The sequence below is a fragment of the Stegostoma tigrinum genome, chromosome 17, assembly GCF_030684315.1.
Source record: "Stegostoma tigrinum isolate sSteTig4 chromosome 17, sSteTig4.hap1, whole genome shotgun sequence".
NCBI lineage: Eukaryota > Metazoa > Chordata > Chondrichthyes > Orectolobiformes > Stegostomatidae > Stegostoma > Stegostoma tigrinum.
This window is the reverse complement of record NC_081370.1, coordinates 27,397,438-27,412,007: the sequence shown is the minus strand read 5'-3', so window position 1 is coordinate 27,412,007 and position 14,570 is coordinate 27,397,438. Positions and strand designations below refer to the sequence as shown.

General features: G+C 40.4%; 1 protein-coding gene across 1 annotated transcript in view; it reads left to right on the top strand.

Moving 5' to 3' along the window:
• ipo7 (importin 7) overlaps positions 1–5,446 on the top strand; it is a 54,481-nt gene extending 49,035 nt beyond the window's left edge. Inside the window, exons 23-25 of the mRNA XM_048545440.2 lie at positions 1,711–1,911; positions 2,859–2,975; positions 3,272–5,446. Coding sequence (XP_048401397.1) covers positions 1,711–1,911; positions 2,859–2,975; positions 3,272–3,369 — 416 coding nt within the window. The 3' untranslated portion in view covers positions 3,370–5,446. The remainder of the gene's footprint in view (positions 1–1,710; positions 1,912–2,858; positions 2,976–3,271) is intronic.
• Positions 5,447–14,570: the final 9,124 nt, after the last annotated feature.

Sequence of the window (14,570 nt, the reverse complement as noted above, 5' to 3'; positions counted from 1 at the left end):
GAGTCTGACCATTTTCTGACTAGTGGCATTCCAGTGGAGCAGGTGAAAAATTGAAGCCTTCCCCTTGTAGCATGGAGATATTAACAGAAGTTACTGGTTTATATTGGGTTACTTTTTACTCCTCATTGCTGTAGAAATGTTTTGCGTTAAGTGATTGTCAATTTGGACAAATGTAATGTTCCTTGATGAGAAACATTTTGCTGAATAAATAGTTACAGGTTGATTTTACATCTTTGGTATTACTGTTGGTATGTTTGTGCGATAACTTTTAGAAATCCTGTACGTGTTTCTTTCCACGTTTTCTGAGCTTGGTTCCAAAGGTTCTGAGTTCCCCCTGGCACCTTAGAACGTAGAACAGTACAGCACAGAACAGGCCCTTCAGCCCACAATGTTGTGCCGACGACCTTGACAAAGTGGTTATTATTTATGCAAGCTGTGTTTCTGACACTACTTTTCCATGAATGGTAAAACATCCCAACCAGTCTTTTCCTTTTGCCTAAAAAGGCATGTGACTAGAACAGATACTCAACCATCAGTTTTCTTCCATTTCTACAAGTTCTCCACCTTCTTTTGGGACACCTGAGTTCTGATGTGTTCCAGACTTCATGGATCAGCATTGATTAAGGATGATATTTGAGATCTCCTAACGTGTATAGCTCACTGCTACTCATTGAATCAATTTGCATGATCAACTAGAATGCAGCCTACACTACTCCAGTAAATCAGTAATACTTTTTGCTTAATAGTGATTTTGTTTGGAAAAATGGCATGCAGGCACAAGTTACAAAATCTTTAATTTGTAGATACAAGACCTTTTCTATTTGTGTTCTCATAACCACAAAGAAGCTCATCAGTAATCTCTTCTAATTCATTCCTACTCTCACCCCACTTCTCCCTTTAAACTCACCTCATACATCTGTCCCTGGAAAGAAAGGTTTGTCAGTTTGCTTAATTGCCCTGCCTCCCCATTAAAGTGATACTGTCTCCCTAAACATGCTGTAGGAAAGGGGCTTTTGATAATGCATTTTTTTTCAAAGGAAAGTTGACATAAAATGATCTCACAGAAAGAACCCAACATTATAGAAGTAAGTTGCTCATTTTTGGACTGAGCATCTTGTTGAACAATTGTGGTTTGATCTTCCTTTTTCAGTGCGTTTAAATTCATTCAGTTTTGATTGCAACATGGATCACATTGGTTTTGAGTATTTTGTATTGATGACAAGATTGTTTCTCACTAAAAGTTAATTGTGAGCAAAAGTAAAATAGAGAATGGGATCATGCATATTCAAACATGAACTTGCAGTTAACAGCAAACAAGCATGTTTCACTTGCTTTCTGTAGGTAACTGTTCATGGTGAAGGTGGGGAGGCCAAAGTGAAATACATTACTTTGCCAAGATGTTGACCAAAGCAGTCCTAAATTTCTAATGTTTTGTAATGGATTTGCTGGGAAAGGATGGTGGTTTACCACTCTTGATTTGCAGAGGACTCCATCAGATGCACTCATTACGCCCATCAAAAAAACTTAAAAGCAATTCAGATTTGCACATGAAATCAGTGAGCCACATTCATTGTGCTATGAGCAAAATAACTTATTGGTCATGGGAGGTTATGATCCAAATGTATAATTGAACACTGAGCCAAATAGTGTAGGAGAAATGTGAACAATCTTGATCCCCATGTTTGAGAAACCTCAATTTTTATTTGACAGAATTAGGCAGTGATGAAGACGATATTGATGAAGATGGACAAGAATATTTAGAAATGTTGGCGAAGCAAGCTGGGGAAGATGGCGATGAAGAAGACTGGGAAGATGATGCAGAGGAGACTGCCCTTGAAGGATACTGCACCATTGTTGATAATGAAGAAAGCAATATTGATGAATATCAGATATTCAAAAGTGTACTGCAAAGTAAGAATGGGTTTTGCTTTTACTTCAGTTTGATTTGGTCACTTTTTATCATGTGAGCTGATTATTAATTCACATAATCGCTGTCCAGTATGAAATGGTGGAAACTCAGGAGCAGTTCTTGTGTCTGAGCTTATCATTCAGTATCTATGGATATTAAGACTAGTTGTAGTACCTCAATTGGCCATTCTTGTTACACCTGAAAATAATTTACTAAATCTTAAGTTTATCTTGTATCTTTAAATCTTCCAGGTCACTGTTTTCAAAGGTGAAACATGCAACAATGCATTTAAATGTGTTTTTAACAAAAATATTCAGTTAGGAAGATAACCTGTGATTTTTAAGTAATAAATAACCTGAGAACCTAAACAAATAGCCATGATTGAAAAATTAATTAATTATGACTCGAGTTGGGAAATAGCTATGATTGGTTGCCTTATTGGATAAATGCTCAGCTATAATTTCTGCAACTTGAACAATGTACAAGGTCACCTGAAGTTCCTCACTAATCGCTGGCCCACAATGACAGTTTGGACATCCTGTTTTAAGCAACTGTACCTCCCATGATGCCCTACTAAACTCAGTGCGCAAGAGGCTGGAGAAAAGAAGTATCTGTCAGCCTGTGACACCAGATAGTTATTTCATTATTGTAGAGACAGAATGATTATTCATTTGATTTTGTTTTGTTTTAGTGACCTGTGCTCTTGGGGTTTATTTAGAAATTCCATTTTTGAATACTTAACTGACAATTTAGTATAACCATGAATAATAGTGAAATTTATAAACTTTAAAATGGTGTTGGTTTACTCCTTTAGATAATCAAAATAATTCTGACTTGTACTAAATTGTTGCATCCTAAAATATAAATCTTAGCGCACATTAAAGTTGGTAATCAATGCTATAGTAGCACAGTATGCAGTAGTGTCATCAGTCTGAATTTTCTTTTCCAGCTATTCAAAACTGTGATCCAACCTGGTACCAAGCCCTAACATGTAATCTTACTGATGAGCATAGGAAGCAGTTGCAAGACATTGGAACTCTTGCAGATCAGAGACGAGCTGCTCTAGGTATTTAAGTAATCAAATCATATTAATAAGATTCTTCACTTATTTAAATATTGCTTTTTATTTTAATATTTAAAATTTGTCACCCTTGATCCATAAAATCACTGCCACAATGATGGCTTTCATGTAGAAATATTGTTTTAATTGAATAATATACTTACAGTAGTTTAAAATTCAGTACTCTTAATTTGAGCAATTGAGTATTTTTTAAACTATGATATTTCTTCTCAGAATTGAACGTTAAAACTTGATGGCCTTTTCCACAGAGAACCTTACTACTTTTTTTCTTTTTATTGCAGAGTCCAAAATGATTGAAAAACATGGTGGATACAAGTTTAACGCTCCAGTAGTGCCAGCTTCATTTAATTTTGGTGGTTCTGCCCCAGGAATGAATTGAGTTCGCTTTTGATTCATTGTACTGTGTGACTGGTTGTAGTGAAAGCTTGTGTTGTTCCTTCCAGTAGTGGTTCCAAACAAAAAAATCAGTTCTCATCATCCACAAAATCCACTCAACTTCTACTACATGGAATGGACAAAATGACCAGAGAAGTGAGAATTTGATCATGAGAGCCCTCTGGAAAAGAAAAACAAAAGTTTCAGAGGAACATCGGCCTGAGAGAGAGAGAGAGAGAGAGAGAGACTAGTGTTAATGAAAATAGATGTCTCCAAACCATAGGAACCTGAAAGGAGAGGAAATGTCACGTTGACAGCTTATTCCTTGATTTGATTTCAGGCAAGGAAATCATTGGCTTCTGGGATAATTTCAGCACATTGGTAGTGTAGGCTAGCAGGCGCCTCCAGTGTTTACATCCATGGTAGTGTTTGTATTAGTCTGGTTTTCCGCATTGAGTTCATTTTTAATGTAAATAAGACAGCAGTTGGGTAACTCGCAAAAATTGTCTCCAAGTTTTCCTGTTCATGCCAAGGTTAAAAATGATTGTATTCAAATGTAGACTATCGGACACAGAACGTAACACTACATAATGGCAGATGTGTATTTGTAAATGCATAAATAGCACTTTGATATTATGAAAACCTTCTAGCCTTCTGTATTGAATAGCAAGTTTATTTGCTGTTCTACATATTCAAGGGATGTGTGATCTAAATATAAGTGGAAACATTAAGTTTAAAAAATGAGGTGTCTTGCCTGTAGTCACCACTGCTGGTTTTGGTTGGGATTTTGGCTATTTAATAAAGTCAATGATATTCCATTGCTGCTGAAAATGGTGATGCCCTCAGTGCCCTTTTTTAAGCTCTCTATGTACAAGTCTTTTTTAAAAAATAATAAATTTGGATACAGTGAAATTGTAAGCACTGGTGAGACTAATTCAAGAACAACAAAAATCTAATAGCATGTAAAATTGGACTTTAATGTAAATCTCTAATATCCAAGTGAAGAAAAGTGCTGTCATTGGTTGAGTGTATGGATGAGCCACCTGCATATGCAACAAGCTATTAAAAAGGAAACATTGGGTTGAACTTGGTTGTTTTAAAAAAAATGGTCTTTGTTTAACTTGTGTAATGTTAAGCTTTCTCTTGAAAAAGGCCTTCAAGGTTAGGAGGAAAATACACTGATGATCCTTTTCCGGGCAGTTGTTTTCTCATGAATAACCAGTTCATTGTTAACAATACAATTTTAAATTGCATTGTGCACTGTTCAGGTGCTGATAAATACAAATCATTGTGCTTGTGCTAAAATGCACATTATGACTTTGGTAAAAATGATGTTAAAATTAATGGTCATCTATTCACCTGGTTTGCAAAACAGTTGTTGCTGTACTGTTTAGTTACCTGATTAACAGGTTCATGTTTAAGTTAATGTGCTCCAAAAAAATTGATATCGCATTATGCTGCACTTTGTTTAAACACAATTTTGATCAAAAGATGTCATGATTAAGCAATGGTGATTTTGTACTTCATTGCAGTAGTGTGGCAGATAACTACAAATGATCTTTGCAGTGAGAAAATCACGCTGGAAGGCTTGGGAAATGGACGCAAGTACCAAACTGGTTGAAATTTATACAGTAGCTATTGTAAAAAGAATCTGGAAAAAATTCAGAGCCACGGATAATGAAGCTGGGACCTTGAGTACCTACCAATAAAAAACCACATGGTGATATGGCAGAAGACCATTAATAACTTTCGCGATTGCTGTAACCTTGTGGTGATATTGTTACAAACTTTAATAAAAAAAAATGAGGACTCCATAATAAACTTGAAAGTTAATTCAGCTTTGTGCAATCAGGAGAGTAGGCTTTATTGTGGATGATGCCAGGATACACTAAACATGTATCTTGAATACAATTACAGTATTACAAAATGCATTAAATTGAACAATTTCACTGAACTTGTGTGATTTGTGTAAAGAAGGTAAATGACAAGCTATATGGCAAAGCAAAACATAGAATATTTTGGGTCAAGAGCAGTTCACTTGTTAACCATTTGAACTCAAGCCTAAACAACTCATTTTCTGGTCGAAAAGAACTAAGTTGGGGTAACTGGTTGTGTTACTGTTTAAGGGCTTATTTCACTTTTCTTTCCTCTACCCGTTATGAATGAATGATTATTGTCATTATAAATCATTATGCTTAAATAATTAAAACAAATGAATTGTCATTCATTCTTGACCATAATATAAAACTACCTGTAAAAATGTACTTATTTTCAAATTAACCAATTTTTAAATGAGCAAATATTTAAATGCAGTATTACAGCATATGAGCTAAAATGAAATGCGGGCGCTGCTCTAAAGATTCAGCCACATAATGTGGTGAGGATTGTGTTCTGCAGATCATAAAATGCTCTAATCTGTTAACTTTTACATTTGACTTTGAACAATGTTAAAATTGACTAGTTTTATGATATTACTGCCCAGTGACAGCTAGAAGTCTCTGGAATACTCTGGTGTCCTACAGTACTACGTACATACTTCAGGTTCTAATGAATCACTCCCTCCATACAATATCAAATGATATTAAGGGAAATCGACTGCAAACAAATTGCCCCTGCTTCCAAAGAAAGGCTGACTTATTAGAAACAAAATGCGACATGTGGGACCAGGTAATGTCAATAATCGGGTTATCCTTTCCAACTGTGTTTGAACAGATCCTAGATAGCCACTGCTTACATGAGCATCCAGAGGGAGTTGGTTGATTATCTTGGCCATTTAGCCATGTTTGATTTCAACCTGTAGACATCCAGAAGAATTTATTCCACATCTATAGCAGTTTTCCCTGTTTTTGTCCTTTCATGGATGTGTTTTCTTTTTCTGTATTTTTGGTGACTTTTGTTGGTGTCATTTTTTTAGGACTGAGCTAGTGTAATATGAAATACTGATTATAGTTGATCTTTTGTGATAAGAGGGAAGAAATTTTGTTTTCTGAATCAGTTACTGGAGTTATGGGGCCATCCAATGAGATTGCACTACATTTTATTACACATTCATGATTGCTGTTTTAAAATGTTTTGTTGTTGTGTACCAGGTGCTTGCATCTCCAAGTCCATTAGGTGGTATTTCACAAGGAGTTCAGGGGATCATAACTAAACTCTGGTGGAATTAGTGAATTTCTGACTTGGTGCCAGTAGGGCATAATGCTATAGCTTTGTCCCCAGTAAGATAGATAAATTTATTCTGTCTAACTTATTGTCTTAAATCAACTACAAATGACTTTTGTAGGAACTTGCCATTGCTGGCTAATTAATACTTGCTTGTAAAAAGTGTCCTACTCTCAGTGGGCATCAGCCGACTAAATATACATTAGAAAGTGACTATTTTGGTCTTGCAGACATAATTTCACTGAGGTCACTGATTTCAGTCTCTGGAATTCTTAAATAAGGAATTTTTTTTGTTTGTAGATCTTGAGGCATAGAGTTGAAACTTTAATCATATTTCTTGTAATAGTTGATCCTGGATTGCATTCTACAAATGGTTATAGTATAGAATACTTAAAATTTATAACAGGACAATATTAAATTATTTTGGTCTATATGTTTGGTAATCTAATTTAAAAAGTGAAGTATTCAAATCCATCTTTAAAATTAGACAGGATATACCAACAAATGTAAACATTATTTTCAATCTAGGGACAACTTGTCATATTTGTTGACTTAATTTTTTTTATCCCCGACCGAACTGGATGCAGACACACAGTACACTTGGCTATCAAGCTAACTAGGGGGAAACTGCTGTCTTCTATTCTAAATTCTTGAAGGGTCAAATAATCTGTTTTTAGAATCTTAAAGATTGTACCTTTAGCCGCAAGGTGCAAAATCTTTTATTTCTATTTGCTTTCAGCAAAAATCTACATTTAATTTTTTATCTTTTTCTCTATTCTTTCATGGAATGTGGATATTGTTGACTGACATGTTAATGCCAATCCCTAGTTGCCTTTGAGAAGTTGGTGGTGAGCTGCTACCTTTAAACTGGTTGAATAAGGATGTTGCCAGGACTCAAGGGACTGAGTTATGAGGAGAAGTTGGACAAGCCAGACTATTATCTTTAGAGTATAGGTGACTGAAGAGGGTTGGGGGGCAGAATTCTTAAAGAAGTGTATAAGATTGTGAGAGGCACGGATAGGCTGAATGCACTTGGCCTTTGTTCCCAGGGATGGGGAATCGAGAAGTAGAAGCATTCAGTTTAAGTTAAGAGGGGAAAGAATACATGGGAACCTGAGGGACAGCTTTTTTTACACAAGGTGGTATGCTTATGGAATAAGCTGCCAGTGGAAGTGGTTGAGGAGGATACATTAACTACATTTAAACTGTATGTGGACAAGTACATGGATAGGAAAGGTTTAGAAGGATATGGGCCAAGTGCAGGGAATTGAGGTTAGTGTGGATGGACAGTGTTTGGCATGGACCAGTTTGGGCTAAAGGGCCTGTCTCTGTCTTGTAGGATTAGGTAGACCCACAATGCCCTTTGGGAAGGAATTCAATTCAGCAGCAGTGGAGTAGTGACATATTTCTATTAGGATGATGAGTTGTTTGGAGGGAAACTTGCAGGCAGTGGTGTTCACATTGCTGTTCCAGACGGCGTGGTCGTGGGTTTTGAAGGTGCTGTCTCAGGATCTTTTGAATTTCTGCATTGCATCTTGTAGACATAGTACCCACTGCTACTGAATATCAATAGTGGATGGAGTAAATGCTTGTGCAAGTGGGTGAATGCACTTGGTCCTTTTCCCCAGGGATGGGGAATCGAGAAGTAGAAGCATTCTCCCTGGCAGGTGGTGAATGTTCCATCAGGGCGAGGCGATGGTCTAGTAGTATTATCGCTGGACTGTTTAATCCAGAGACCCGATTATGTTCCAGGGAAGCAGATTCAAATCACGCTATGGCAAATGGTGGAACTTGAATTCAATGAATATCTGGGATTAAAAATCTAATGATAACTGTGAATCCATTGTCGATAGTGTACCAGATGGGTTTTTCCTGCCTAATGTCCTTTAGGGAAGGAAACTGCCATCCTTACCTAGTCTGGCCTACATATGACTCCAGACCTACAGCAATGTGTTGAACTCTGAACTGCCCTCTGGGCAATTAGGGATAGGCAATAAATGCTGCCTAGCCAGCAACACCCTCATCCTCAATGTATTTTTAAAAAAAAACACACTCCTGACTTGTGCTTTGTAGATGGTGACAAGCATTTGGGACTCAAGATGCTAGTTACTTGCCATAGTATTCCTAGCCTCTCACCTATAAGTAGCCACTGTATCCTCACCCACGACAACTTCTGTTTTGATTCCTCCCACTTCCTACAGACAAGGGGGTGCCATGGGTACCCGCATGGGCCCAAGCTATGCCTGCTTCTTTGTAGGTTACGTGGAACAGTCCCTCTTCCACACCTATACTGGCCCCAAACCCCACCTCTTCCTCTTACATTGACTGACTGTATCGGCGGCGCCTCCTCTTGCTCCCAAGAGGAGCTCGAACAGTTCATCCACTTCACCAACACCTTCCACCCCAACCGCAAGTTCAACTGGGCCATCTCCAACACATCCCTCAATCTCCAACACATCCCTCACCTTCCTGGACCCCTCAGTCTCCATCTCAGGTAACCAGCTAGAAACTGATGTCCATCTCAAGCCCACCGACTCCCATAGCTACCTAGAATACACCACCTCCCATTCACCCCCCCCCCGCAAAAACTCCATCCCCTATTCCCAATTCCTTCACCTCCGCCACATCTGCACCTAGGATGAGGCATTCTACTCCCGCACATCCCAGATGTCTGTGTTCTTCAAGGACCGCAACTTTCTCCACCCCCCCCCCCCCTGCAGTGGTTGAGAACACCCTTGACCATGTTTCCTGCAATACATCCCTCACACCCTGCAATAACCACCATCCCCCTTGTCCTCACACACCACGCCAACCTCCGGATACAACACATCATTCTCCGACACTTCTGCCATCTACAATCTGACCCCACCACCCAAGACATTTTTCCATCCCCACCCTTGTCTGCCTTCCGGAGAGACCACTCTCTCTCTCTGCAACTCCCTTGTCTGCTCCACACTCCCCTCCAACCTCACCACACCTGGCACCTTCCCCTGCAACCGCAGGAAGTGCTACACTTGCCCCCACACCACCTCCCTCACCCCCATCCCAGGCCCCAAGATGACCTTCCATATTAAGCAGATGTTCACCTGCACATCTGCCAATGTGGTATATTGTATCCGGTGTGGCTTCCTCTGCATTGGGGAAACCAAGTGGAGGCGTGGGGACCGCTTTGCAGAACACCTCCGCTCAGTTCGCAATAAACAACTGTACCTCCCAGTCGTGAACCATTTTTAATTCCCTCTCCCATTCCTCAGACGACATGTCCATCATGGGCCTCCTGCAGTGCCACAATGATGCCACCCAAAGGTTGCAGGCACAGTAACTCATTCCGCTTGGGAACCCTGCAGCCCAATGGTATCAATGTGGACTTCACAAGCTTCAAAATCTTCCCCCTCCCTCACTGCATCCCAAAACCAGCCCAGCTCGTCCCCTCCCCCCATTGCATCACCAAACCAGCCCAGCTCATCCCCGCCTGCCTAAACTGTTCTTCCTCTCCCCCATCCCCCTCCTCCCACCTGAAGCCGCACCTCCATTTCCCACCTACCAACATCATCCCGCCTCCTTGACCTGTCTGTCCTCCCCGCACTGACCTATCCCCTCCCCACCTATACTCTCCTCTCCACCTATCTTCTCCTCTATCCATCTTCGGTTTGTCTCTCCCTCTCTCCCTATTTATTCCAGAACCCTCTCCCCCACCCCCCCCTCTCTGAAGAAGGGTCTAGGCCTGAAACTTCAGCTTTTGTGCTCCTGAGATGCTGCTTGGCCTGTTGTGTTCATCCAGCTACACACTTTGTTATCTTGTATTCTTATGGTAAGCCTGGTTGTTCTGGTCAGTAACCCCCAGGATGTTTGTAGTGGGCAATACAGTGATGGTAACATCATTGAATTTCAAGGGATGGCAAAAGGCCATCTCTCATTAGGGATGGTTATTGCCTGGCCATTAATTCTATTCCTTCAAATTCATAAATTATTTGGTATTTCATGTTACGAGTGCATGAAGACCCAGTCTGTAAGTGAGTACTAGGAGGAAACTGAGCAGAGCTTTAAGCATGTCAGAAATAATATGGGAGAAAGGAACCATTTCTGATGACAGTGACTATAATGGGATAGCTGCAAACAGAAGCTTAAAAAGAGATTATTCTAGAAATGTGTAAAAATTGACATTTGCGATTGTTGGAATGAGGACTAAAATAAGAACATTAATTTTCAAGAAAACAAGGATTGCTGAAGGATTACTTTTGATTTTTTTTAAAAAAGCAAATAATCTGACAGATAGTAGGAACTACAGATGCTGGAGAGTCTGAGATAACAAGGTGTAGAGCTGGATGAACACTGCAGGCCAAGCAGCATCAAAGGAGCAGGAAGGCTGATGTTTTGGGCCTGGGCCCTTGTGAAACGTCAGCTTTCCTGCCCCTCTGCTGCTTGGCCTGCTGTGCTCATCCAGCTCCACACCTTATCTCAAATAATCTGACACTCATTTTTAGTACTGTTTGCACAGTTACTTGTTCAAGCAGCAGAGGTAACCTAATTTGAAGACCAATTGGAGCCCAGGATTGTGTATGAATGGTGCTATGTCTGACAGCAAGTAGTCGATTGGTTGCTAGTCTACAGGCCAGTTGTTGATAAAGGCTTTCTGTCTGCCAGAAATTTGGCTCCCAGATAGCTGAACAGCTTGAGGGTGTGAAAGTACTGACAGAAACCATTGTGCCTGTAGAGGAGGAGCTTTTGTTTTTACTATTCAGTTAAAAGTATCCAGAGCCCTGAAGACAGTTTTATTTTCCATTTCCAGGTGTAAGCGACAACTTTGACTTATCAATTAAAAGGTCATTTAAAGATGGCAATCATCACCTCTTGTAAACAAGTGAAAGTAGCTGGAGAAAGGAGATAAAGAAAGAGCATTCAGCAAAAAGGTCATCTTTTCAATTCCTGCAGACAAGGACTTTTTTTTTCAGTCTTTCCCTCCACCCGTCACACCCATGTTATTTCCGCTGTCTGCCTGAAAACTTACAAAGGTGTTAGAGTTTTGATTAGTAGAGTTACATGCTGATGGTTCAAACTTGTTTATTTTGTAGTTATAATCTGTTTAAATCATTGTAATGGCCTGAAAATTCAAAGGGGGTGCAGCAGCAGAGGGACAAGCAGGTTGGGAAACTAATTAAGGCATGTGGGATCCTGAGCTTTACAAGAAGGGTCACAGTACAAATGCAAGAAGATTATTAAAATCGGAGATAGCAAAAACTGCAGATGCTGGAGTCAGAGTCAATACAGTGCGGAACAAAACAGAAGTTGCTGGTAAAGTTCAGCAGGTCTGGCAGCATCCATGCAGAAAAAAATCAGAGTTAACATTTGGGGTCTGGTGACCTTCCTCAGAACCCTAAACTGCTGAGTTTTTTTCAGTAGCTTGTGTTTTTGTTCCTGATGGATAGCGTCCACAGTTCTTTTGGTTTTTATTCAATACAGTGTGGAGCTCGAGGAATACAGCAGGTCAGGCAGCATCACAGGAGCAGGAAAGTTGACGGTTTGGGCGGGGACCCTTCATGAGGAATCCTGTTGAAGGGTCCTGACCCAAAATTTTGACTTTCTGCCAATGATGCTATCTGACCTGCTGTGTTCCTCCAGCTCCACACTGTATTGATGCTACTAAAATGCTAGTTTAGCCTTGAATGGAGTGTTGTGTCCATTTTTTACAGCTTCTAGAAGAATATGAAGATATTGGAGTAAAGATAAGGCATGATGGTGATTCAGTGGATAGCACCCCTGCCTTTCAATGCTCGGGACCTGGATTCTGTTCCATGCTGACTGCCTGTCTGTGTGTGTTTCCTCTGGGTGCTGTGGTTTCCTCCCACAGTCCAAAGATGTACTAGTTAAGTGACTTGGATATGCTAAATTGCCCATTGTATCCAGGCTAGGTGGGCTAGTCATGGGAAATTGGCCAAGGGCAGCACGGTGGCTCAGTGGTTAGCACTGCTGCCTCACAGCGACAGGAACCGGGGTTCGATTCCAGCCTCCAGCAACTGTGTGGAATTTGCACATTCTCCCTGTGTCTATGGGTTTCCTCTGGGTACTCCAGTTTCCTCCCACAGTCCAAAGGTGTGCAGTTTAGGTAGATTGGCGATGCCAAATTTCCTGTCATGTTCAGGGACGTGTAGCTTAGGTGGGTTATAGTGGGATGCTCCAAGGATTGGTGTGGACTTGATGGGCTGAAGGGCCTGTTTCCACACTGTAGGGATTCTATGATGATGGTGAAATGCAGGGTTACAGAATGCATCACTGGAGAATGTGGTTGAGGCAGATTCAATTGTAGTATTAGAAGGAGAATTGTAGTACCACAAAGAAAAGGTAGTAGCTGGCTATTAGGTGAATTTGCCAATGACCTAACATGGAGGCAACTAATTGAGTAGCCTTTTATGTTGTAACTATTATGAAGTCGTATGGGGTCCAGGGTGTGCTAGCTAGATGGATAAAAAAATGGCTAGGCAACAGGAGACAGAGAGTAGTAGTGGAAGGAGGTTTCTCAAATTGGAGACCTGTGACCAGTGGTGTTCCACAGGGACCTGTGCTGGGACCACTGTTGTTTGTGATATATGTAAATGGTTTGGAGGAAGATGTAGGTGGTCTGATTAGCAAGTTTGCGGATGACACTAAGATTGGTGGAGTAGCAGATACTGAAGGGGACTGTCAAGAGATTACAGCAGCATATAGATAGACTGGAGAGTCGGGCAGATAAATGGCAGATGGAGTTCAATCTGGGTAAATGCAAGGTAATGCATTTTGGAAGATCTAATTCAAGAGCAAACTATACAGTAAATGGAAAAGTCCTAGGGAAAATTGATGTACAGAGAGATCTGGGTGTTCAGGTCCATTGTTCCCTTAAGGTGACAACACAGGTCAATAGAGTAGTCAAGAAGGCATATGGCATGCTTTCCTTCATCGGCTGGGGTATTGAGTACAAGAGTTGCAGGTCATGTTACAGTTGTATAAGACTTTGGTTTGGCCACATTTGGAGTACTGTGTACAGTTCTGGTCGCCACATTACCAAAAGGATGTGGATGCTTTGGAGAGGGTGCAGAGGAGGTTCACCAGGATGTTGCCTGGTATGGAGAGTGCTGGTTAAGAAGAAAGGTTGAGTAGATTGGGATTATTTTCATTAGAAAGACGGAGATTGAGTGGGAACCTGATTGAGGTCTACAAAATCGTGAGGGGTATAGATAAGGTGGATAGCAAGAAACTTTTTCCCAGAGTGGGGGATTCAATTGTTAGGGGTCATGAGTTCAAAGTGAGAGGAGGAAAGTTTATGGGACATATGCGTGGAAAGTTCTTTACACAGAGGGTGGTGGGTGACTGGAACACGTTGCCAGCGGAGGTGGTAGACACAGACACAATAGTGTCTTTTAAGATGTATCTGGACAGGTACATGGATGGGCAGGGAGCAATGGGATATAGACCCTTAGAAAATAGATGACATGTTTAGACAGAGGATATCAATCGGCGCAGACTTGGAGGGCCGAAAGGCCTGTTCCTGTGCTGTAATTTTCTTTGTTCTTTGAACTGTCCTAATTCCCCATTATTTTCTTTTCAGTTTACTGCCCAATGGTAACAAGCTAACTGTCTGAAATTATGGATGTTTCTGCCATCAATACAGACTGGGTGGTTCCTATTTAGCTCATTAAACAAATTAGCTATAGGTTATTAGGATTAAAATACAGGCTTTTGATTACCCCAGAGGGGGTGCAAGGAAGTGTTTACAACAGCTTAAAAAAAAAGTGACTCTTATAGAACATGCAGCAAAGGTCGGGAAGAGCAATGATAGGAAATGACTTATGATGTGAACAGATATCAGTGTTCTCATATTCCCATTAAGCTATACTTCACAGATAGACGGGTCACAAATTTAATGGCTGTGCAAAAGAAAAATATTGAGAAAACTGCCGTCAGCAATTTGCAATGATATCTTCAAGCAAATTGGCATATACGGATGAAAGCAATCTGCTCAAAGAACTAAGGTCGTACAGCATCCAAAGTGGTTGGAAATTTACGATGAGA